This window comes from Zea mays, chromosome 5, assembly GCF_902167145.1.
Source record: "Zea mays cultivar B73 chromosome 5, Zm-B73-REFERENCE-NAM-5.0, whole genome shotgun sequence".
Classification (NCBI taxonomy): Eukaryota; Viridiplantae; Streptophyta; class Magnoliopsida; order Poales; family Poaceae; genus Zea; species Zea mays.
The window spans coordinates 86,945,074-86,965,215 of record NC_050100.1 but is presented as its reverse complement, the minus strand read 5'-3'; the positions used below and the strand labels follow the sequence as shown (position 1 = coordinate 86,965,215).

Here is a 20,142-nt window from a genome sequence, read left to right as displayed (position 1 = left end):
CTTGAAAACACATTAGTCATAGACATGAAAGAGATGTGATCAAAGGTACGTGAATGAGCTATGTGTGCAAAGTATCAATCAAAATTCCGAGAATCAAGAATGTTTAGCTCATTCCTAAGTATGGTAAAGTTTTTCTCATCTAGTGGTTCGGTAAAGATATCAGCTAATTGTTCTTTGGTGCTAACATAAGTGATCTCGATATCCCCCCTTTGTTGGTGAACCCTCAAAAAGTGATATCGAATGTCTGTGTGCTTAGTGCGGCTGTGTTCAATGGGATTATCCGCCATGTGGATTGCACTCTCATTGTCACATAGGAGAGGGACTTTGCTCAATTTGTAGCCATAGTCCCTGAGGGTTTGCCTCATCCAGAGTAATTGCGCACAGCAATGGCCTGTGGCAATGTACTCGGCTTCGGCGGTAAAAAGAGCTACTGAGTTTTGTTTCTTTGAAGCCCAAGACACCAGGGATCTCCCCAAAAACTGACAAGTCCCTGATGTGCTCTTCCTATCAATTTTACACCCTGCCCAATCGACATCTGAATATCATATTATGTCAAAGGTGGATCCCTTAGGGTACCAAAGTCCAAACTTAGGTGTAAAAACTAAATATCTCATGATTCTTTTCATGGCCCTAAGGTGAACTTCCTTAGGATCGGCTTGGAACCTTGCACACATGCATACGAAAAGCATAATATCCGGTCGAGATGCACATAAATAGAGTAAAGATCCTATCATCGACCGATATACCTTTTGATCTACGGATTTACCTCCCGTGTCGAGGTCGAGATGCCCATTTGTTCCTATGGGTGTCTTGATGGGCTTGACATCCTTCATTCCAAACTTGGTAAGTATGTCTTGAATGTACTTGGTTTGGCTGATGAAGGTGCCCTCTTGGAGTTGCTTGACTTGAAATCCTAGGAAATACTTCAACTCCCCCATCATAGACATCTCAAGTTTTTGAATCATGATCCTACTAAACTCTTCACAAGTAGATTTGTTAGTAGACCCAAATATGATATCATCAACATAAATTTGGCATACAAACAAATCATTTGCAATGGTTTTAGTAAAGAGAGTAGGATCGGCTTTACCGACTTTGAAGCCATTAGTGATAAGGAAATCTCTTAGGCATTCATACCATGCTCTTGGGGCTTGCTTGAGCCCATAAAGCGCCTTAGAGAGTTTATACACATGATTAGGGTACTCACTATCTTCAAAGCTGGGAGGTTGCTCAACATAGACCTCTTTCTTGATTGGTCCATTAAGGAATGCACTTTTCACGTCCATTTGGTAAAGCTTAAAGCCATGGTAAGTAGCATAGGCAAGTAATATGCGAATTGATTCAAGCCTAGCTATGGGTGCATAGGTTTCACCGAAATCCAAACCTTCGACTTGTGAATATCCCTTGGCTACAAGTCAGGCTTTGTTCCTTGTCACCACACCATGCTCATCTTGCTTGTTGCGGAATACCCACTTGGTTCCTACAACATTTTGGTTAGGACATGGAACAAGATGCCATACCTCATTCCTAGCTCCTCTTGCATTGCTAACACCCAATCCGAATCTCTTAATGCATCTTCCACCCTGTATGGCTCAATAGAAGACACAAAAGAGTAATGTTCAAAAAAATGAGCGACACGAGATCCAGTTGTTACCCCCTTATGAATATCGCCGAGGATGGAGTTCACGGGGTGATCTCGTTGTATCGCTTGATGGACTCTTGGGTGTGGCGGTCTTTGACCCTGTTCTTCTTGATCATCTTCCTTGTCTTGATTATTGTCATCTCCCCCTTCATCATTGTCCTCCCCTTGAGGTGGCTCATCCTCTTGATCTTCATTTTCATCATCTTGGGCTTGATCCTCATCTTGGGTTGGTGGAGATGCTTGTATGGAAGATGACAGTTGATCTTGTGCTTGTGTAGGCTCTTCGGATTCCTTAGGACACACATCCCCAATGGACATGTTCTTTAGCGCGACACACGGAGCCTCTCATCATCTAGTTCATCAAGATCAACTTGCTCTACTTGAGAGCCATTAGTCTCATCAAACACAATGTCACAAGAAACCTCAACTAATCCAGTGGATTTGTTGAAGACTCTATATGCCCTTGTGTTTGAGTCATAACCAAGTAAAAAGCCTTCTACAGCCTTAGGAGCAAATTTAGATTTTCTACCTCTTTTAACAAGAATAAAACATTTGCTACCAAAGACTCTAAAATATGAAACATTGGGTTTTTTTACTGGTAAGGAGTTCATAAGATGTCTTCTTGAGGATTCGGTGAAGGTAGAGCCGGTTGATGGAGTAGCAGGCGGTGTTAATCGCCTCAGCCCAAAACCGGTCCGGAGTCTTGTACTCATCAAGCATGGTCCTCACCATGTCCAGTAGAGTTCTATTCTTCCTCTCCACTATACCATTTTGTTGAGGTGTGTAGGGAGAAGAGAACTCATGCTTGATGCCCTCCTCCTTAAGAAAACCTTCTATTTGAGAGTTCTTAAACTCAGTCCCATTGTCGCTTCTTATTTTCTTGATCCTTAATCCGAACTCATTTTGAGCCCGTCTCAAGAATTTTAAAGTCTCTTGGGTTTGTGATTTTTCCTGCAAAAAGAAAACCTAAGTGAAGCGAGAATAATCATCCACAATAACTAGACAGTACTTACTCCCGCCGATGCTTATGTAAGCTATCGGGCCGAATAGATCCATGTGGAGTAGCTCAAGCGGCCTGTCGGTCGTCATGATGTTCTTATGTGGATGATGGGTACCAACTTGCTTCCCTGCCTGACATGCGCTACAAACCCTGTCTTTCTCAAAATGAACATTGGTTAGTCCCAAAATGTGTTCTCCCTTTAGAAGCTTGTGAAGATTATTCATCCCAACATGGGCTAGTCGGCGATGCCAGAGCCAACCCATATTAGTCTTAGCAATTAAGCAAGCATCGAATTTAGCTCTATTAAAATCAACTAAGTATAGTTGACCCTCTAATACTCCCTTAAATGCTACTGAATCATCACTTCTTCTAAAGACAGTAACACCTATATCCGTAAAAAGACAGTTGTAACCCATTTTGCATAATTGAGAAACTGAAAGCAAGTTATAATCTAAAGAATCTACAAGAAAAACATTGGAAATGGAATGGTCAGGAGATATAGCAATTTTACCAAGACCATTGACCAAACCGTGATTTCCATCCCTGAATGTGATGGCTCTTTGGTGATCTTCGTTTTTTCGTAGGAGGAGAACATTCTTTTCTCCCCTGTCATGTGGTTTGTGCACCCGCTATCAATTATCCAACTTGAGCCTCCGGATGCATAAACCTACAAAACAATTTAGGCCTTGTTCTTAGGTACCCAAACAGTCTTGGGTCCTTTGATGTTAGAAACAAGCACCTTGGGTACCCAAACACAAGTCTTGGAGCCCTTATGTTTGCCCCCAACATATTTGGCAACTACTTTGCCTGATTTGTTAGTTAAAACATAAGAAGCATCAAAAGTCTTAAATGAAACATTAGGCTCATTTGATGCAATAGGAGATTTATTTTTAGGCATTTTTAACATGTGTAGAATGCCTAGAACTAGATGTCTCATTCTTATACATAGCATGATGAGAACCAGAATGAGACTTCCTAGAATGAATTCTCCTAATTTTATGCTCAGGATAACCAGCAGGATATAAAATGTAACCCTCGTTATCATGTGCCATGGGAGCCTTGCCCTTAACAAAATTAGACAATTTCTTGGGGGCATTAAGCTTGACTTTGTCTCCCTGTTGGAAGCCAATGCCATCCTTAATGCCAGGGCGTCTCTCATTATAGAGCATGCTCCTAGCAAATTTAAATTTTTCATTTTCTATCTCATGCTCATTAATTTTACTAGTTAGTTGTGCTATGTGATCATTCTGTTGTTTAATTAAAGCTAGGTGATCATGAATAGCATCAACATTAATGTCTCTACATCTTAGCATATAAAGTGGCATTCTCATTTTTAAGACAGGAAATAGAATCATTGCAAACATTTAAATCCTTAGCCTTAGCAATTAATTTGTCATTTTCAATTTTAAGGCTAGAAAGTGATTCATTCAATTTATCAATCTTAGCAATTAAACTAGCATTATCATTCTTAAGGTTGGCAATTGAATCATCACAAACATTTCTCTTTTCAACCTTAGTGATCAAATTAGCATTTTCAATTCTAAGGTTGGAGATAGTGTCATGGCAAATGCTAAGCTCACTAGTTAATTTTTCACATTTCTCTATTTCCTGAGCATAAGCATTTTTCACCTTAACATGCTTTTTGTTTTCCTTAATAAGGAATTCCTCTTGGCTATCCAAAAGTTCATCCTTCTCATGAATAGCACCTATCAATTCATTTAATTTTTCTTTTTGTTGCATGTTTAAGTTGGCAAAAAGAGCAACCAAATCATCTTCATCATCAGTAGAGCTACCCTCATCATTAGATGTCGTATATTTAGTGGAGGCTCTAGATTTTACCTTCTTATTTTTGTCGTCCTTTGCCATGAGTCACTTGTGGCCGACGTTGGGGAAGAGGAGGCCTTTGGTGATGGCGATGTTGGCGGCGTCCTCGTCGAAGGAGGAGTCGGTGGAGCTCATGTCGGAGTCCCATTCCCGACACACGTGGGCATCACTGCCCTTCTTCTTGTAGTACTTCTTCTTTTCCTTCCTCCTTCCCTTCTTATCGTCGCCCTTGTCACTATCACTAGATATAGGACATTTAGCAATGAAATGACCGGGCTTACCACACTTGTAGCAAACTTACTTGGAGTGGGATTTATAGTCCTTCCCCCTCCTTTGCTTGAGGATTTGGCAGAAGCTCTTGATGATGAGCGCCATTTCCTCGTTGTCGAGCTTGGAGGCGTCGATGGGGAGCCTACTTGATGTAGACTCTTCTTTCTTTTCTTTCGTTGCTTTGAATACAACAGGTTGCACCTCGGGTGTGGAGGTGCCGCCTTGCTCGACAATTTGTTTGGAGCCTTTGATCATCAACTCAAAGCTCACAAATTTTCCTATCACTTCCTCGGGAGACATTAGCTTATATCTAGGATCATCATGAATTAATTGAACTTGCGTAGGATTACGAAAAACGAGTGATCTTAGAATAACCTTGACCATTTCATGGTCATCCCATTTGGTGCTCTCGAGGTTGCGCACTTGATTCACCAAGGTCTTGAGCCAGTTGTACATGGCTTGTGGCTCCTCTCCTTGGTTGAGGATGAATCGACCGACCTCCCCCTCGATCATCTCCCGCTTGGTGATCTTGGTCACCTCATCCCCTTCATGCGTGGTCTTTAGCACATCCCAAATCTCCTTAGCACTTTTTAGCCCTTGCACCTTGTTATACTCCTCTCGACATAGAGAGGCGAGGAGTATAGTGGTGGCTTGGGAGTCAAAATGCCGGATTTGGGCGACTTCGTCCGAATCATATCCTTCATCCCCCACGTATGGTACCTGCGCTCCAAACTCAACAATGTCCCAAATGCTAGCGTGGAGTGAGGTTAGATGATGCCTCATTTTATCACTCCACATACAATAATATTCACCGTCAAAAACCGGTGGTTTGCCTAATGGGACAGAAAGTAGAGGAGTGTGTTTGGAAATGCGAGGATAGCGTAGGGGAATCTTACTAAACTTCTTGCGCTCATGGCGCTTAGAAGTGACGGACCGAGCGTCGGAGCCGGAGGTGGATGGCGACGAAGAGTCGGTCTCGTAGTAGACCACTTTCTTCATCTTCTTCTTTTTGTCGCCACTCCGATGCGACTTGACGCGGGGAGGAGATTCCTCCCTTCCTTTGGCGCCGGACTCCTTTGATGGAGCCTTCCCGTGGCTTGTGGCTGTTTCCATCTCCATTTTGGCGGATCCTCCCGACATTACTTCGAGTTGTTAGACTCTAATGAAGTACCGGGCTCCGATACCAATTGAAAGTCACCTAGAGGGGGTGGATAGGCGGAAACTGAAATTTATAACCTTAAAGCACAACTACAAGCCGGGGTTAGCGTTAGAAATAAAATCGAGTCCAAAAAAGAGGGCGAAAACAAATCAACCAAGAAATAAAGCTAGTGACACGGTGATTTGTTTTACAGAGGTTCGGTTCTTGCAAACCTAGTCCCCGTTAAGGTGGTCACAAAGACCGCGTCTCTTTCAACCCTTTCCCTCTCTCAAACGGTCACTTAGACCGAGTGAGCTTTCTCCTTAATCAAACGGGTCACTTAGAGCCCACAAGGACCACCACACACTTGGTGTCTCTTACTTTGATTACAAGTCACTTGAGAATAAGAATGGGAATAGAAGAAAGCACGATTGCAAAAGCCAAGCGACAAGAGCGACAAATAATACACAAGTCACTCTCTCTCTCTCAAGTCACTAATCGCTAAATGATCACTTGTCTCAATTGTGAAACTTGGAGAGATTGGAAGCTTTGATTGTGTCTTGGAATGAATTGCTAGCTCTTGTATTGAATGTGAAAGATTGGAATGCTTGGGTGTAGTGAATGGAGGTGGTTGGGGTTGTATTTATAGCTCCCAACCACTTCCTAGCCGTTGCTCCCTTTCTGCCTACCGCGGACGGTCCGCGCCCCTAGTCCGAACGGTCCGCCCCTGCACATCAACGGTTGAAATTGCAACGGTCAGCAGTAACGGCTATATCAACAGCTATATAGCATTTAATGCGTCGTTTGATGTTAGATAAAGGCAATCGCAGACGGTCCGCGAGGATGCTATAATTCATTTTACCGAACCCGTCACCTTCGGGTTTTTCGGTTCTGCGCCGGCCGAACGGTCCGCGCCTGAGGCCGGACGGTCTGCGCTTGGTCTCGGACGGTGCTTGCTTTTCCATCGGACAATCCGTAGTGTAGACTCGTGTTTATGCAGTGTTCCTGTCCGAGGGTCACCTTGGTGTCGCGGACGGTCCGCCACAAGGGCCCGGACGGTCCGCGCTTAGTCTGTTTTTTTTTTCAAAAAGCTTCTCCTGTCTGGAATAATCTATGGTATTCCAGACAGTCGATTTAGAATAGTTGTAGATGAACTTATGCACCTGTGAAATGATCAACTAGGCAAACTGGCTAGTCCACAAGGTTTGTGATGGTCGTCAAACACCAAAATCGATTATAGGAAATATTGAGACTATTTCCCTTTCAATAGTAACTTCTAGCTTCGTGGGCGCGCTAATCACGGTGGTGTGTGGACCCACCTGAACGAACCAATAAAAGGTTTGTTGCTGCTCTCCTATTATGCAAGTCTGAACCATTAAATATGCTAGCATAAACACGAGTAGAAACCAACTACCCGACCAGCGAACACGATGTTGGCCCACCTTCGTCCATCCCAACTCCACCCCACCACGTGCGCACCTTCTGTTTATGCAAAAACATAACACATGTTTACACATGCATAAACGTGTCACACAATCGCACGGACGCACGCGCCCCACTGACCCGACCTGACCACGCGCGTGACCACTACCCTGGCTAGGGCTTCCCATGCCTATCGGAAGCCCAGAGCTTACATTAAGAACAATATATATATATATGTATGTATATATATCTAATGTTTTGTGTATCATAATTTTTTAGAGTTTTATAAGGCATCCATGTGACATATGGGGCTCATTAGTAATTTCACAAGGTAAACCACTATTGGTTGCTCAACAATACATTCTAAGTTAAAGTACAATGCTTAGTGCTCTCGAATTCTAGGCATAATAGGCTTTTATATTTATTTTGTTGTAGCAAAGCACGAGCACCTTGCTAGTGAAACAATAATCAAACAAAGGGAAAATTTGATGACTCCTTTCGGCTAGAAATTAGAAAAATGTCATCAGTTTTGTGCGTGAGCCCCTCTAGACTAAAAAACGAGACATATACGAACACATAGTAGGTCATCATGTATCCTATTCTAATGTATTTTAATCAAAATTGGAATCGGATATGGATAGTCAGAAATAGGATGTACACGCATACAACGGATGGATAAGTGACGGATGCATATATTATTTGGTCGGATACATGCAGATACTAGATATTTGTCGGTTAATACATGTAACATGAATTGCTTATTAATCACCAGAAACCAGTTCGCACCAGTTCACACGTAAGATAGTTATATCGTGAGCATTGCATAGACCATATATTAACATGACACTATAGCAATAAGTTGAGACTATAAAATAGTCCAACACAATAGTTTGAATATAATGACAAGATTCTAAACACACAGAAGTCTAATACAATAAATGATAGTTTGCAAATGACATAAGATAGTCTAATATGATACAAGATAGTCCAACAAATGTGATATATAGTCTATTAATAAGCTATGGAGTATTGGAGTTACACATATGATGTTTAGTCTGTTACTTTGATATAAATTTGGACATTATTTCAATAATTTTGATATAAATATATGTTCAAACAAAAATACGATGTACTACAAAGTTGTAGATCTCTTCGAGCTATATGATTTTTATATAAACTTTACCTTCGTCCGAGTTTATATGTAAAAGTTATGATTTTATAAAAATAGTATATGTTTGGAACCAAAGTGAGCCGGCGGACAGTCCGGCCCTGAGGCCAGACGGTCCGGACGGTCCGCGCCTGTGGGCCGGACGGTCCGCGCAAGCGCAGAACAGATTAGGGTTCTGGGTTTTGTGCTACGGTTGTTAGCTAAATTCGCGGGATTCGCTCGGAAATTAGTTTGTAAAGGGTCCAGCCCCCTCCTCTATAAATAGAGAGGTATACGGCCGATTTAAAATCATCAATCGAATCAATAACACTTCTATTTCGCATTTATTTCCTAGGAGTAGTTCTAGTCTAGTTATAGTTTAGCCTTTCGATCCCCAAATTCTTCGCCTCTCTTCGACTCTACGTGGATTAGAAGAGTCTAGGTCGGCCTGCCCGAGCCTAGACAACTCCTAGGATCTCTCCTCCCCGACGGGGTCCCTCCCGGGAGCGAGATCCAGGCGCCGCCGGCGATCTTCCGCCGCCCCTGCGCACGCGCGGACCGTCCGGCCCTAGGGCGCGGACCGTCCAGCCCCAGGGCGCGGACCGTCCAGCCCCAGGGCGCGGACCGTCCGGCCGTAAGGCAGGAAACCCTAGCCCCTGCGCCAGGTCGCGGACCGTCCGGCCCCTGGTCGCGGACCGTCCGCGCCTGACCAGAGAGCACCTCCACGGTTCTTGTTGAGTGTTTGGCGCTCCGAAAAGGCATCAACAGTATAAAAAAAAGAAAAGGGGTATAAGAAACTTGGATACTCGTTTCCGATCTAAATATTAAGAAAATATTAAGGTATAGTTCTCGCTCCAAATCTAATCTGAATCCAAAGTTTTATTATTCAAGTATTGTATTTATATTATATTACTACGTGGATTAGAAGAGTCTAGGTCGGCCTGCCCGAGCCTAGACAACTCCTAGGATCTCTCCTCGCCGACGGGGTCCCTCCCGGGAGCGAGATCCAGGCGCCGCCGGCAATCTTCCGCCGCCCCTGCGCACGCGCGGACCGTCCGGCCGTAAGGCAGGAAACCCTAGCCCCTGCGCCAGGTCGCGGACCGTCCGCGCCTGACTAGAGAGCACCGCCACGGTTCTTGTTGAGTGTTGGCGCTCCGAAAAGGCGTCAACAGTATAAAAAAAGAAAAGCGGGTATAAGAAACTCGGATACTCGTTTCCGATCTAAATTTTAAGAAAATATTAAGGTATAGTTCTCGCTCCAAATCTAATCTGAATCCAAAGTTTTATTATTCAAGTATTATATTACTAGGTATATGCCCGTGCGATGCCACGGAACGCAAATTGACAAAACTCCAACGATTGAGGACCCTGGCGACGGGCGACGTGAGTACAATGGTCACGATATAAATACACAATATTATTATAAATGCGTCGACCCAAATAGATTACACTGATGTCGAACAAACATTATTAATATCGTACAAATTATTTCTAAAGAGTAAATATAGAATGTTCAATCATAAGCAAATATGTCGACATCTTGTACACTAATCTAGTTTTTTACGACAAAATGTTAGTACACAACGATTATATAAAAATAAACATAGCATATTTTATCGACCTCAATATTCCATGTTAGTTCAGAATTTCGGATGTGTTAACAGGCAACAACAAAAAGAGCAAAAGAGGGTATGATTCCATTTTATTTAACTCATTCTTCTCAGCTCCTTCATAGGCTTTTGTTTTAGCCTACAATATAGTAGCAATAAAACGAGACATATATAGGCCGAAAGAATCATGAAGGATATAGTTCAGTTGTAGGAGTGCCCATCATTCGGGCCCTTATTACCTTAGCAAATTCAGCGGGAGGGACTTTGTCCCCATTATCCAGCCATCCATCCTACAACTTCTTATAATCTTCATTGATCTTCCCCTGCTTCTCACAAAGTACGTGCGGTAAATTTGTTGCTCAAAACGATAATGAGAAGCTATAATCAACATAAGCATATGTAGTTATGTACGCATTGTAGTATTGGTAAAGATTCCATGATGTTACTCGCAGTAGACGGTAGTGAAGCATTCTCATAAAAAGAAAAGAAAGGGTGGTGTCAAAGCACTGTCGAGTGTGAATTGAGTTACCTTTATTTTTCAGCAAATCTAATCGGCATAGACTCCTAAATAAGCTATGCAAACCCAAACCTGCCAAATCTGAAATCTAGCCAATGCACATGCACCTGATTGTGCAGATTATTGGAGCTCCTATCATAAGGTTGTGTGTTACTGCCGTACTGAGTTTCCAGTCACAATGAACCTCACTGGAACTTCGAAGTCATCCTACAAACTCTTCAAAAACATGAAACCAACAAAGTAAAATATTCTACAACATATAATAAAATCTCACCAGTGAATGCAAGGTTGCTGTCTGAATTCTCATCATTTTTCTCTTCATGCTTGCTCTCATAAAACCCTTTTTTCCAAATGAAGCCATTTAAATAATCACAGTGCATGCAAAATAGCATAAAGGTTTTAGTTTTCCCACTATTGCATGGATGGGTCGGCCAACATGTATACTCCATACTCATCAACCAACCAATCAATCAAAATTATATATACCAACCAAAGACGAAGGGCTCCTAGTGGCCATTCTCCAGGTAAAACATTGTTACTTATTTCTTGTATGACGTGGCAGAAGCCTGGATGTTGAGGTCGTCCAAACGGAGTGCGGAGTAATGGACTCCGAGGGTGGCAGAGTCGAGCACCTCATCTATCGATTTTCAGACACATATTTGCGCCTACAGGGGAAGTGTGATCGTCAAACAAATCGGAAATAAAGTGTGGCCTTGCGGGTAAGTACATTTTAGTTGTTTTATGGTTTATCTTGTGCACATTTTTAATTTAACTAGAAATTTGAATCTCCTGCTTTATATTAAAAGATATTTATAGGAGTAGAGAAGAACCCAACCACGTACAACTTACTCCAATCACTGAGTCCATCTACTTCAGAAGAAATAAACTGGATGCAACCAAGGGTAATCTTTAAGCTCAAATTGAACTAAAAATTAATTTCAAGTGATAGCTCATCAATCTATTCCAGTAGAAATAAACTGGATGCAGGCAATGGTAATCTTGAAGCTCAGATTGAATTAAAAAAGGAACTTTCGGGTGATAGCTCATCAATAATAAACAGGATACCCAACAAAAGCATAGGCAACACTCTAAAGTCCCAAAACAAAAGCATAGATAACACTTAGCAAAATCAAATCAAGGTCGTTCACAATCTAATAGCACTAATATGCATCATCAATGACTAATCTGTTACAAAACTACACCATCACATCGTGCAAATGACAATCATTCACATATTCCAATACTAATTCAGATTTCTGCTCTGTTTCCACACATTTGGTGCTCATGGCCATAAGCACAGTTGACAATATGAATGTCAAATAGATAGTTTCAATTAACATGGTACATAACATACCCTGATTTGAACATGTTGGGCTATTGGCAATGCTATAACAACCATCTGACTACCATATTGCCATCGCCAATTGAAGAACCACATGTTACATGATCTGAACTTTTGAAATATTTGGTGCTCATGGCCACCGGCTCTGTTTCCACACATTTGGTGCTCATGGCCACCAGCTTGTTTTAGGTATTCTTTCCTAGTCTTTTAGGCAACCTTTTCCTATTCTCTTCTGAGATAAGGGGGTTGTGTTGTATGTGACTATTTCATTCTCTTGTTAATATGAAGATATATACACTGATATTTGTGTTGAATGTTCAGAAAAAATGCACCGTAGGTCAAGAACATCAGGAATAAAAATATATTGTTAACTATCTACAAACTTAATGGTAACCATAAAATAATCAGATGATGACATAACAGAGTACACATGACACAAGGACTCTGAGTGAAAATTACATGAGGATCTTAGCTCACCTTGCTGATGATGACATGGATTTCTCAAGGGCCCATCAAATGATAGTTCACTTATGCTTCCATCTACGAATGTATGCCTTAATGAATGTGGAGCGCTCCTGCCTGCCTTATAGTAATGTGGTTAATTCGTCAGCAATTGCATCAACTCATAAATGTGAAGCTTTAAAATAATTGTTAGATTATGAATTGAGTAAAGCGAAACATGTGAATTATTCACGATCTTTACAATGGAAAAAGGGTTCTATCTCAATTGACAAATGAAACCAAATTGTTGTGATTAAAAAAAATCCAGTGTGATCTATTTTCTAGAGGTTGTCCCAAAAGGGCATCGATTGGTCAATAAATAAATATATGATGTGAGATATATACTTTTCAGAGCTAAACTGCATGTTTGAGGTGGACTTTAGGTAATCATAATAATCAATTGGTTTGGTGGAAGAACTAAAAGAAAGAAAAGTAGATAAAGCAAAAAAGTTAAGAAGAACACAAATTTCCAGTACTCTATAAATCAACGTATTAAAGGGATAGCACGAGCAGATGATTACCGCCTTGAGTAGCATAAGACCAAGAATTCAAGATGGATTATGATGGTTAACAATTAAAGTAACAATGGCTCAAGAGTCAAGATCCAATTTTTTGGGCTCACATCCACTCGTTAGCCACTACAGTTAACTGCAGTCTGAACATGAGTAGATGATTGGCCAAAAGGAGCACATGCCTTTTGTTGTAGCAAAAGCAAGCAATATGCAAAGACATGAGCGCTTTTTATGGAAAGGAGATTGTCGAAAAGGTGACTTTACTTGGTTTTTTAACTAGATCCCCGACCCTTTTTCTGAAAGAGCCATGCAATCTGATCTCCAAGCGGCTCTAGCTACTCAGCTTCCCTACGATTTCTACTCCACTTCCCTACGACGACACCTAGGAGGAGCGGAGAGGAGGGAGAGGGGTGGTACCACAGAGGTATGGGATGAATCTGCATTGAGGCAAAGAGGGAGAGGGGGTGGTGCCACAGAAGTATGGGATGGATCTAGATCGAGGCAAAGAGAGGAGAGGCGACCTGTAGATCTCCACCAGCAACTTCTCGTGGTACTCCTTGAGTTGAACCACCCACTCGAAGGCCATCTCCATTCCGTGGGTCATCGTGGCGCAGTAGGGTGCACCGGTGCCATACCCTATGGTGGGGGAGGAGCCAGCCATAGGCTGGAGGACACGTACGTGTCACGGAGCCGCTTGAGGCACCGGTGAGGGACAATGCGCTCGCGGTCCTCCTCTCCTCGACGACCCAGCCAGCCGCTAGAGCCAAATCTCTCGGCATCTATCCGTGCCCTGGATACACACGACCTGTCTCTCCTCGATGTCGACCGCGAAATTGGAGCCCGCCACAACCACGGAGAAGTTGCCCCAGCCACTAGAGTCCGATGTCGCGGTGGTGGAGGCTTGACGGAGGTGGTGGCAGCCAGCATTGTGGCAGAGGGAGAGGAGGAGAGGGCATCAAGGGGGAGGCTGTGGGATCAAACCGCAGTGAGGGACGACGGATCTAGGAGTGGGGGCGGGTGCGACGATGATGGGGCGCAGGCGCGGTGGGGAGGGGCGATGACTACGAGGAGATAGGGGGGAGGAGGGCGAGGGCGGAGCCGTCGAGATTAACGAGGGCGTGCGCGGTGTTCACGCGGCGAGATTAGCGGGGAGGGGGGAGGGCGGAGCCGTGGTGGACGCCCTCCTTACCCTTAAGGGCTGATTTGGTGATCCGGGATCCCGGGAGGATTGGAGCCTCCAATCCTCCCGGGATCCCCTTGTCACCAAATCAACTCTAAGAGTAGTAGAGATTTGTATCCGATACTCTGGGTAATCCGGTTTCACCCTAGCTCCCGCAGTCCCGTGGATCACTTTGCATACAAGCCCTCAAATGTTTCGGAATCACCTGTATCTGTATGTCCCTGATCCACAGACTTTGCGGGCCAAAAATACATGGGCTTTACACTTGGGCCCAACACGAGGCTCCCGGACTCCTCAGTTCCTTCGCTCCTCTGTAACCCGGGGCGGCCGACGAGGCCGGGACCACCGACGGCGACGATGGGCGGCGGCGAGGGCAAGTCCAAGAAACGCCGCTCTTCTACCTCCTCAGGTACCCAGCCACCCAGGGATACCTATCGTATCCCCTATTTGGTTGAATCCGTCGGTTCGTTTTGCTGCGGACCATCGATTTCTTTCTTCCTTGGTTTAGCGGATGAAGAAGGGGGGGAACGGAAGAGGCGGGACAAGAAGGAGAGCAAGAGGAGGAGCCGAGACGACAGGGAGGATGACGATGACAGACACAAGAAGAAGGGGAAACACATCGACAGGAACAAAGGAAAAGGTTGGGTTCCTAAATCGTTACAGCTTCCGGTTCTTTGATTTCGTCAACATTCCAAGGATGTTATGTCACAAAAACATTCCAAGAATGCTAAATCGTTACAGCTTCGGTTATCATTTTCTGAAAAAAAAGCGCTTATTTCTGTGTTTTCGAGGCTCAGCGTGTTAAGTGAATTTCTGCTCGCTCCATGTACACTATGGTTATGTGAAATAAAGCTTTGATAGGTTGTGACTTTGATGTGTGTTTCTGTGTTGATAGAGAGAGATTCGAAGGATAGGCATTCCAAGGAGAAGACGAGCAAGAGAAAAGACAAGGACGCTGTAAGTTCTTTAACGAGTGACGTTATATTCAGACTCAGTTTTGTTGGGCAGTGCCAAGTAAATAGTTAACATTGGCATATTCGGTTCCTTTGAATTACTGATATTTGGTACCTCTTTAGGGCTACGTTTTTTGACTTGGATAAATTGTTGCGGAACATTATGCTTGTCATGGGTCTATAATGGAATGGTGCTCTGAAATAGAAAATGTAGGAGTGTTGGTGTTATGTACGGCCAGGCCTATACTAGGCGCTACAGGGCCTTAGGATAGGGCCCAAGGCCCATAGTTCATACTTATCCATACTTATCTAGATAGCTTAGTTCATACTTATCTAGATAGCTAGCTTCCATATAAATACTTGTAAGACACCTTGAGATTGTCAAGCAGAAACAAGATTGTTTCCGGCTTCCTTTAGGGAGTCGGGATTCCTCCAGTTCTAGCCCTAGCCGCTACCTCTAGCCCTAGCTGGCCGCCCCTGTGGGCTACGCCGTCAATTACGGCGCCGGCTCGGCGTTCGTTGCACTTCAAGCCTTGTCCCCCAATCTCCCACCGCTATAACCTACGATCAGTCAGGCTAGAGGATTTGGTACATAACAATCTGGTATCAGAGACCTCGACGATCATGAGCACGTCCGCCCCCTCCAAGCCGCCATCGCCGGTGCAGCAGCCGCCGCCGTCGTCGGGCCAGTCTGCAGCGCTGCCCGCTACCCTGGCCGCAACCCCCATATCGTCGGGCGCCATGGTGCTCGTCCCGCCCGGCGCGCCCGCGGCCGCGATCCCACTGGCGCTCACCCCAGCCCAGATCGCGGCGTCGCTGACAGACCTCAGCCACGCCATGCGCGACGTGCATCTCACCCTCAACGCCATGCTGATAGGTCAGCTCGCATACCCCGCCCAGCATGCCGCCCATCCACCACAGCCGCCGCTACCACCCCTACCTGCGCCGCCACCCCCTGCACCTCTGCCACCCCCCACACAACCACCTGCGCCGCCGCCCCCAATATCTTGGCAACCAATTTCCTATCCATACGACATGCCAATCGACCCAAGCTCATCGTCCATCGCACCACCACATGCCTTCACCCCCATCCAGCAGATCCGATTTCCGCCGTCACCTTCCCCAATCCCATCGTGGGCGCAGGGCACGACGAGGACATGGCTGGCATCGTACCATCTCTAGGGACCGGCACAAACATGGTACTATGCCCTGGAGCAGGATGAGGGCATGCCTCCTTGGGACCGCTTCGCCGAGCTATGTCGTCTTCGCTTCGGGCCAGCAGTGCGCGGTTCTCGCCTTGTGAGCTTGGATGGCTACCCTTCCTGTCCACGGTCCAGGAATACGCAGACCGCTTCCAGGCGCTGCTATGTCAAGCACGGGACATCTCCCCTCTTCAGAAGACGGAGCTGTTCGTTGGCGGCCTCCTCGAGCACCTACGGGTGGACGTCGAGCTGCGCGCCCCGCAGGATATGCAGACGGCCATGTACCTAACACGAGCATTCGAGCGGCGCGCAGCGGCCGTGCCTCCATCTCAGCCGCGCGGGGCACGGCTACCACAACGGTAGCAGGCGACCAGCCGCGCGACACCAGCACCACCCACTATCCCGTCAGCTGGTGCGACGACCGTCGGCGACGGCAATACCCCAGCACGCCCTTTTCGCCGCTTGTCCCCGGTCGAGCAACAGGAGCGGCGCCGGCAGGGGCTTTGCTTCAACTGCGATGAGCCCTATGTCCGGGGGCACGTGTGCCAGCGGTTGTTTTACCTGGAGGTAGACGACTTCCTCGAGGACGCGACCGACGAGGGTGCGGGGGATCCCTTGGATGAGCCGATCGTACCTGATGCTGCTGGAGCCAACGCATTGGTGGTCTCGCTGCACGCGCTAGCGGGAATCCGTACGAACAAGACACTGCTACTGCCTATCCTCATAAAAGGGGAGCGACTGTTGGCACTCATGGACACGGGGTCTACTCACAACTTCCTCAACGGGGACACGATGCGTCGTCTCGGGCTTCCTATGGAGGGTGGCGAGCGCCTCCGGGTCACTGTCGCCAATGGGGACTGACTGCCATGTGCAAGAATAGCCCGCGACGTTCCCATCGTCATCGGCTCCGAGTCGTTCTCCATCACGTGCGTTGGGATGCACCTCGGCTGTTTCGACTTCATCCTCGGCGTGGACTTCTTGGAGACGTTGGGGACCATCCAGTGGAATTTCCGGGCGCTAACCCTGTCATTCCGACATCAGGGCTAGCGCATCCACTGGCAGGGCGTGCGGGCCTCGCAGCAGCCTGCCCCGCAGCAGCTGGCTGTGGCAGTCTCCGACGCTGCCCAATAGCCCCTCATGGACGTCCTCCTTCAGCAACACGGCGCCATCTTCGACGAGCCCACGGGACTGCCTCCGGCTCGCTCCTACGACCACCGTATACACCTGCTGCCCGGTACCGCTCCGGTGGCAGTACGGCCGTATTGGTATGCACAGCTACAGAAGGACGAGCTGGAGCGGCAGTGTGAGGCCATGCTAGCTCAAGGCATCATACGATCCAGTACGTCGCCGTTCTCCGCTCCGGTGCTGCTGGTCCACAAGGCGGACGGCTCGTGGCGTTTCTGCATCGAGTACCGCGCCCTCAATGCCCAGACGTCCAAGGACAAGTTCTCGATTCCGGTGGTGGACGAGCTCCATGGAGCCCGTTTCTTCTCCAAGCTGGACTTACGCTCGGGCTACCACCTGGTGCGGGTGCACACCGATGACATCGCCAAGACGACATTTCGCACCCACCATGGCCACTATGAGTTCCTGGTCATGCCATTCGGACTCTCGAACGCACCTGCCACCTTCCAGGCTTTGATGAACGACGTACTCCGCCCATACCTTCGGAGGTTTGTGCTGGTTTTCTTCGACGATATTCTGATTTACAGCACATCGTGGGCGGAGCACCTCCAGCATGTCAACATCGTCCTCGAGTCACTGCGAGCGCACCACCTTCATTTAAAGCGCTCCAAGTGCTCCTTCGGCGCCACATCGGTGGCCTACCTTGGCCACATCATCTCGGAGGGCGGGGTCGCCATAGACGCGAACAAGGTCGCGACGGTGGCCTCCTGGCCGCTCCCGCGGTCTGCACGAGGACTTCGGGGCTTCTTGGGGCTGGCGGGGTACTACCGCAAGTTCATCAAAGACTTCGGCCTCATCGTAGCCCCGCTGGCGCGTCTCTTGCGGCGGGACGCGTTCGCCTAGGACGACGACGCGCAAGCAGCCTTCAACGCCCTCAAGCATGCCTTGACGACAGGGCCGGTGCTCCAGATGCCGGACTTCTCCAAGCTCTTCGTCGTCGATTGTGACGCGTCGGGTGCGGGGGCCTTAGGATAGGCCCAAGGCTAATAGTTCATGCTTATCCATACTTATCTAGATAGCATAGTTCATACTTATCTAGATAGCTAGCTTCCTTATAAATACTTGTAAGACACCTTGGGATTGTCAAGCAGAAACAAGATTGTTTCCGGCTTCCTCCAGTTCCAGCCCTAGCCGCCACCTCTAGCCCTAGCCGGCCGCCCCTGTGGGGTGCGCCGTCAACTACGGCGCCGGCTCGGCGTTCGTCGCGCTTCAAGCCTCGTCCCCCAATCTCCCACCGCTATAACCTACGATCAGTCAGGCTAGAGGATTTGGTACATAACAGTTGGCTTGCCTTGCAAGTTCAAGTGTATAACCAAATTTGGCACCTATTTCTTATTTTTGAGCATCTTGAAAGAATGAATCAAGGATAACATGTCGCAAATTTCTCCAATTGGCATAGCCATAGTATGGTCCTTTATGCTGGTGTCAATGGAAACTTGCTAGAATCTATTTCTCATCTGGTGGCTGAGTAGGAGATCAAAACTTGACAGAATTTGTTCTCTTATGAAGGCTGAATTGACAACATAGAAGTGATTGAAATATTAGTAATTTAGTATGCAAATGCCTGAAAGAAATCAATAAGGATGGTGTGCGTACATAGCTTATAATTCTAGTTCTATGACCTATATCATTTTTTGATCATGGGAGTTTTAGAAAAGCGGCCATGTGGTATTTTTCTACAATTATCAATTAATATAATAGAAGTAACAGGTTGTTAAGAATAACAGAAATAGCTGTTTGACTGGACCAAATGTTCTGTATATTGTTCCAAGAGACAGTAGTGACTGGCATTTACTGAATTCGGTGTCTTTTCTTCATTGCCAAGCCTTCAATTATTTGTTTCTCATTCTTGCCACCTTCTGAAACAGGCCTTCAAAGAAATATCCAAGGATGACTACTTTGCAAAGAACAACGAGTTCGCTACCTGGTTGAAGGAGGAAAAGGGCAAATATTTCTCAGATTTGTCTTCAGAGTCTGCTCGTGATCTTTTCTTGAAGTTTGTGAAACAATGGAACAAAGGCAAGCTGCCATCACAATACTATGAGGGGATTACGAGTGGCCCACGATCAGCGCACAATTGGAACATCAAAGCATGATACGTTTTCTGGTTAATCGGGTCCTTCGGCTTGAGATGTTTTTTGCTTTCCTGGCGAGATTTTTCTAATAGTTGCATCTAGCAACTGCTTTTAATATTCTGGGTTGTTGTATTTAAGCTGATGTTCAGAATGTCTGTCTAAGCAGGAGGGTAGATCGTGGGTCTCTCTAGTATCCAGTGTTTAACATCAACGCTACTTTTCCATTGATCACTACTGTTTGATCCTACAATGAGCAAACATATTGTTTCTAAGGAAAGTTGTGTTCTTTTTATCGGATGCGCATCTTTATATATAAAGTAAATGAGACAATCCAAAGGGTTTTACACGGCAGAGATCTTGCCAAAAGAAAACAACACAAAAAACAGAACAAGACCAAGGGTCTAGATGGCTAAAGAACCGGCCACATTCAAAGCCCTCTAGATCCAAGGCTCTTAGCACCTGCCATAACCTAACAAACTAATTCATCAAGGAAGCTTCTCTAAATACTTCTCATCGAAAGGGAATTCCCATCAAAGACCACCTTATTATAATGAAGCCAAATACACTACGCCCCTAATATCATAGCACTCTTACGCCACTTTCTTGTGCTTTTGGGGCATGA

The 20,142-nt window shown here is 45.9% G+C and overlaps 1 protein-coding gene across 1 annotated transcript; it reads left to right on the top strand.

The window, feature by feature from the left end:
• The first annotated feature begins 14,352 nt into the window (after window positions 1-14,352).
• On the top strand, window positions 14,353-19,843 carry LOC100281976 (splicing factor, arginine/serine-rich 12). The gene is made up of 4 exons (NM_001154893.2): window positions 14,353-14,514; window positions 14,614-14,745; window positions 15,001-15,062; window positions 19,314-19,843. Exons 1-4 carry the CDS (start codon window positions 14,463-14,465, stop codon window positions 19,539-19,541), a joined length of 474 nt encoding a protein of 157 aa, NP_001148365.2. The 5' UTR covers window positions 14,353-14,462; the 3' UTR covers window positions 19,542-19,843.
• The last annotated feature ends 299 nt before the right edge of the window (window positions 19,844-20,142 follow it).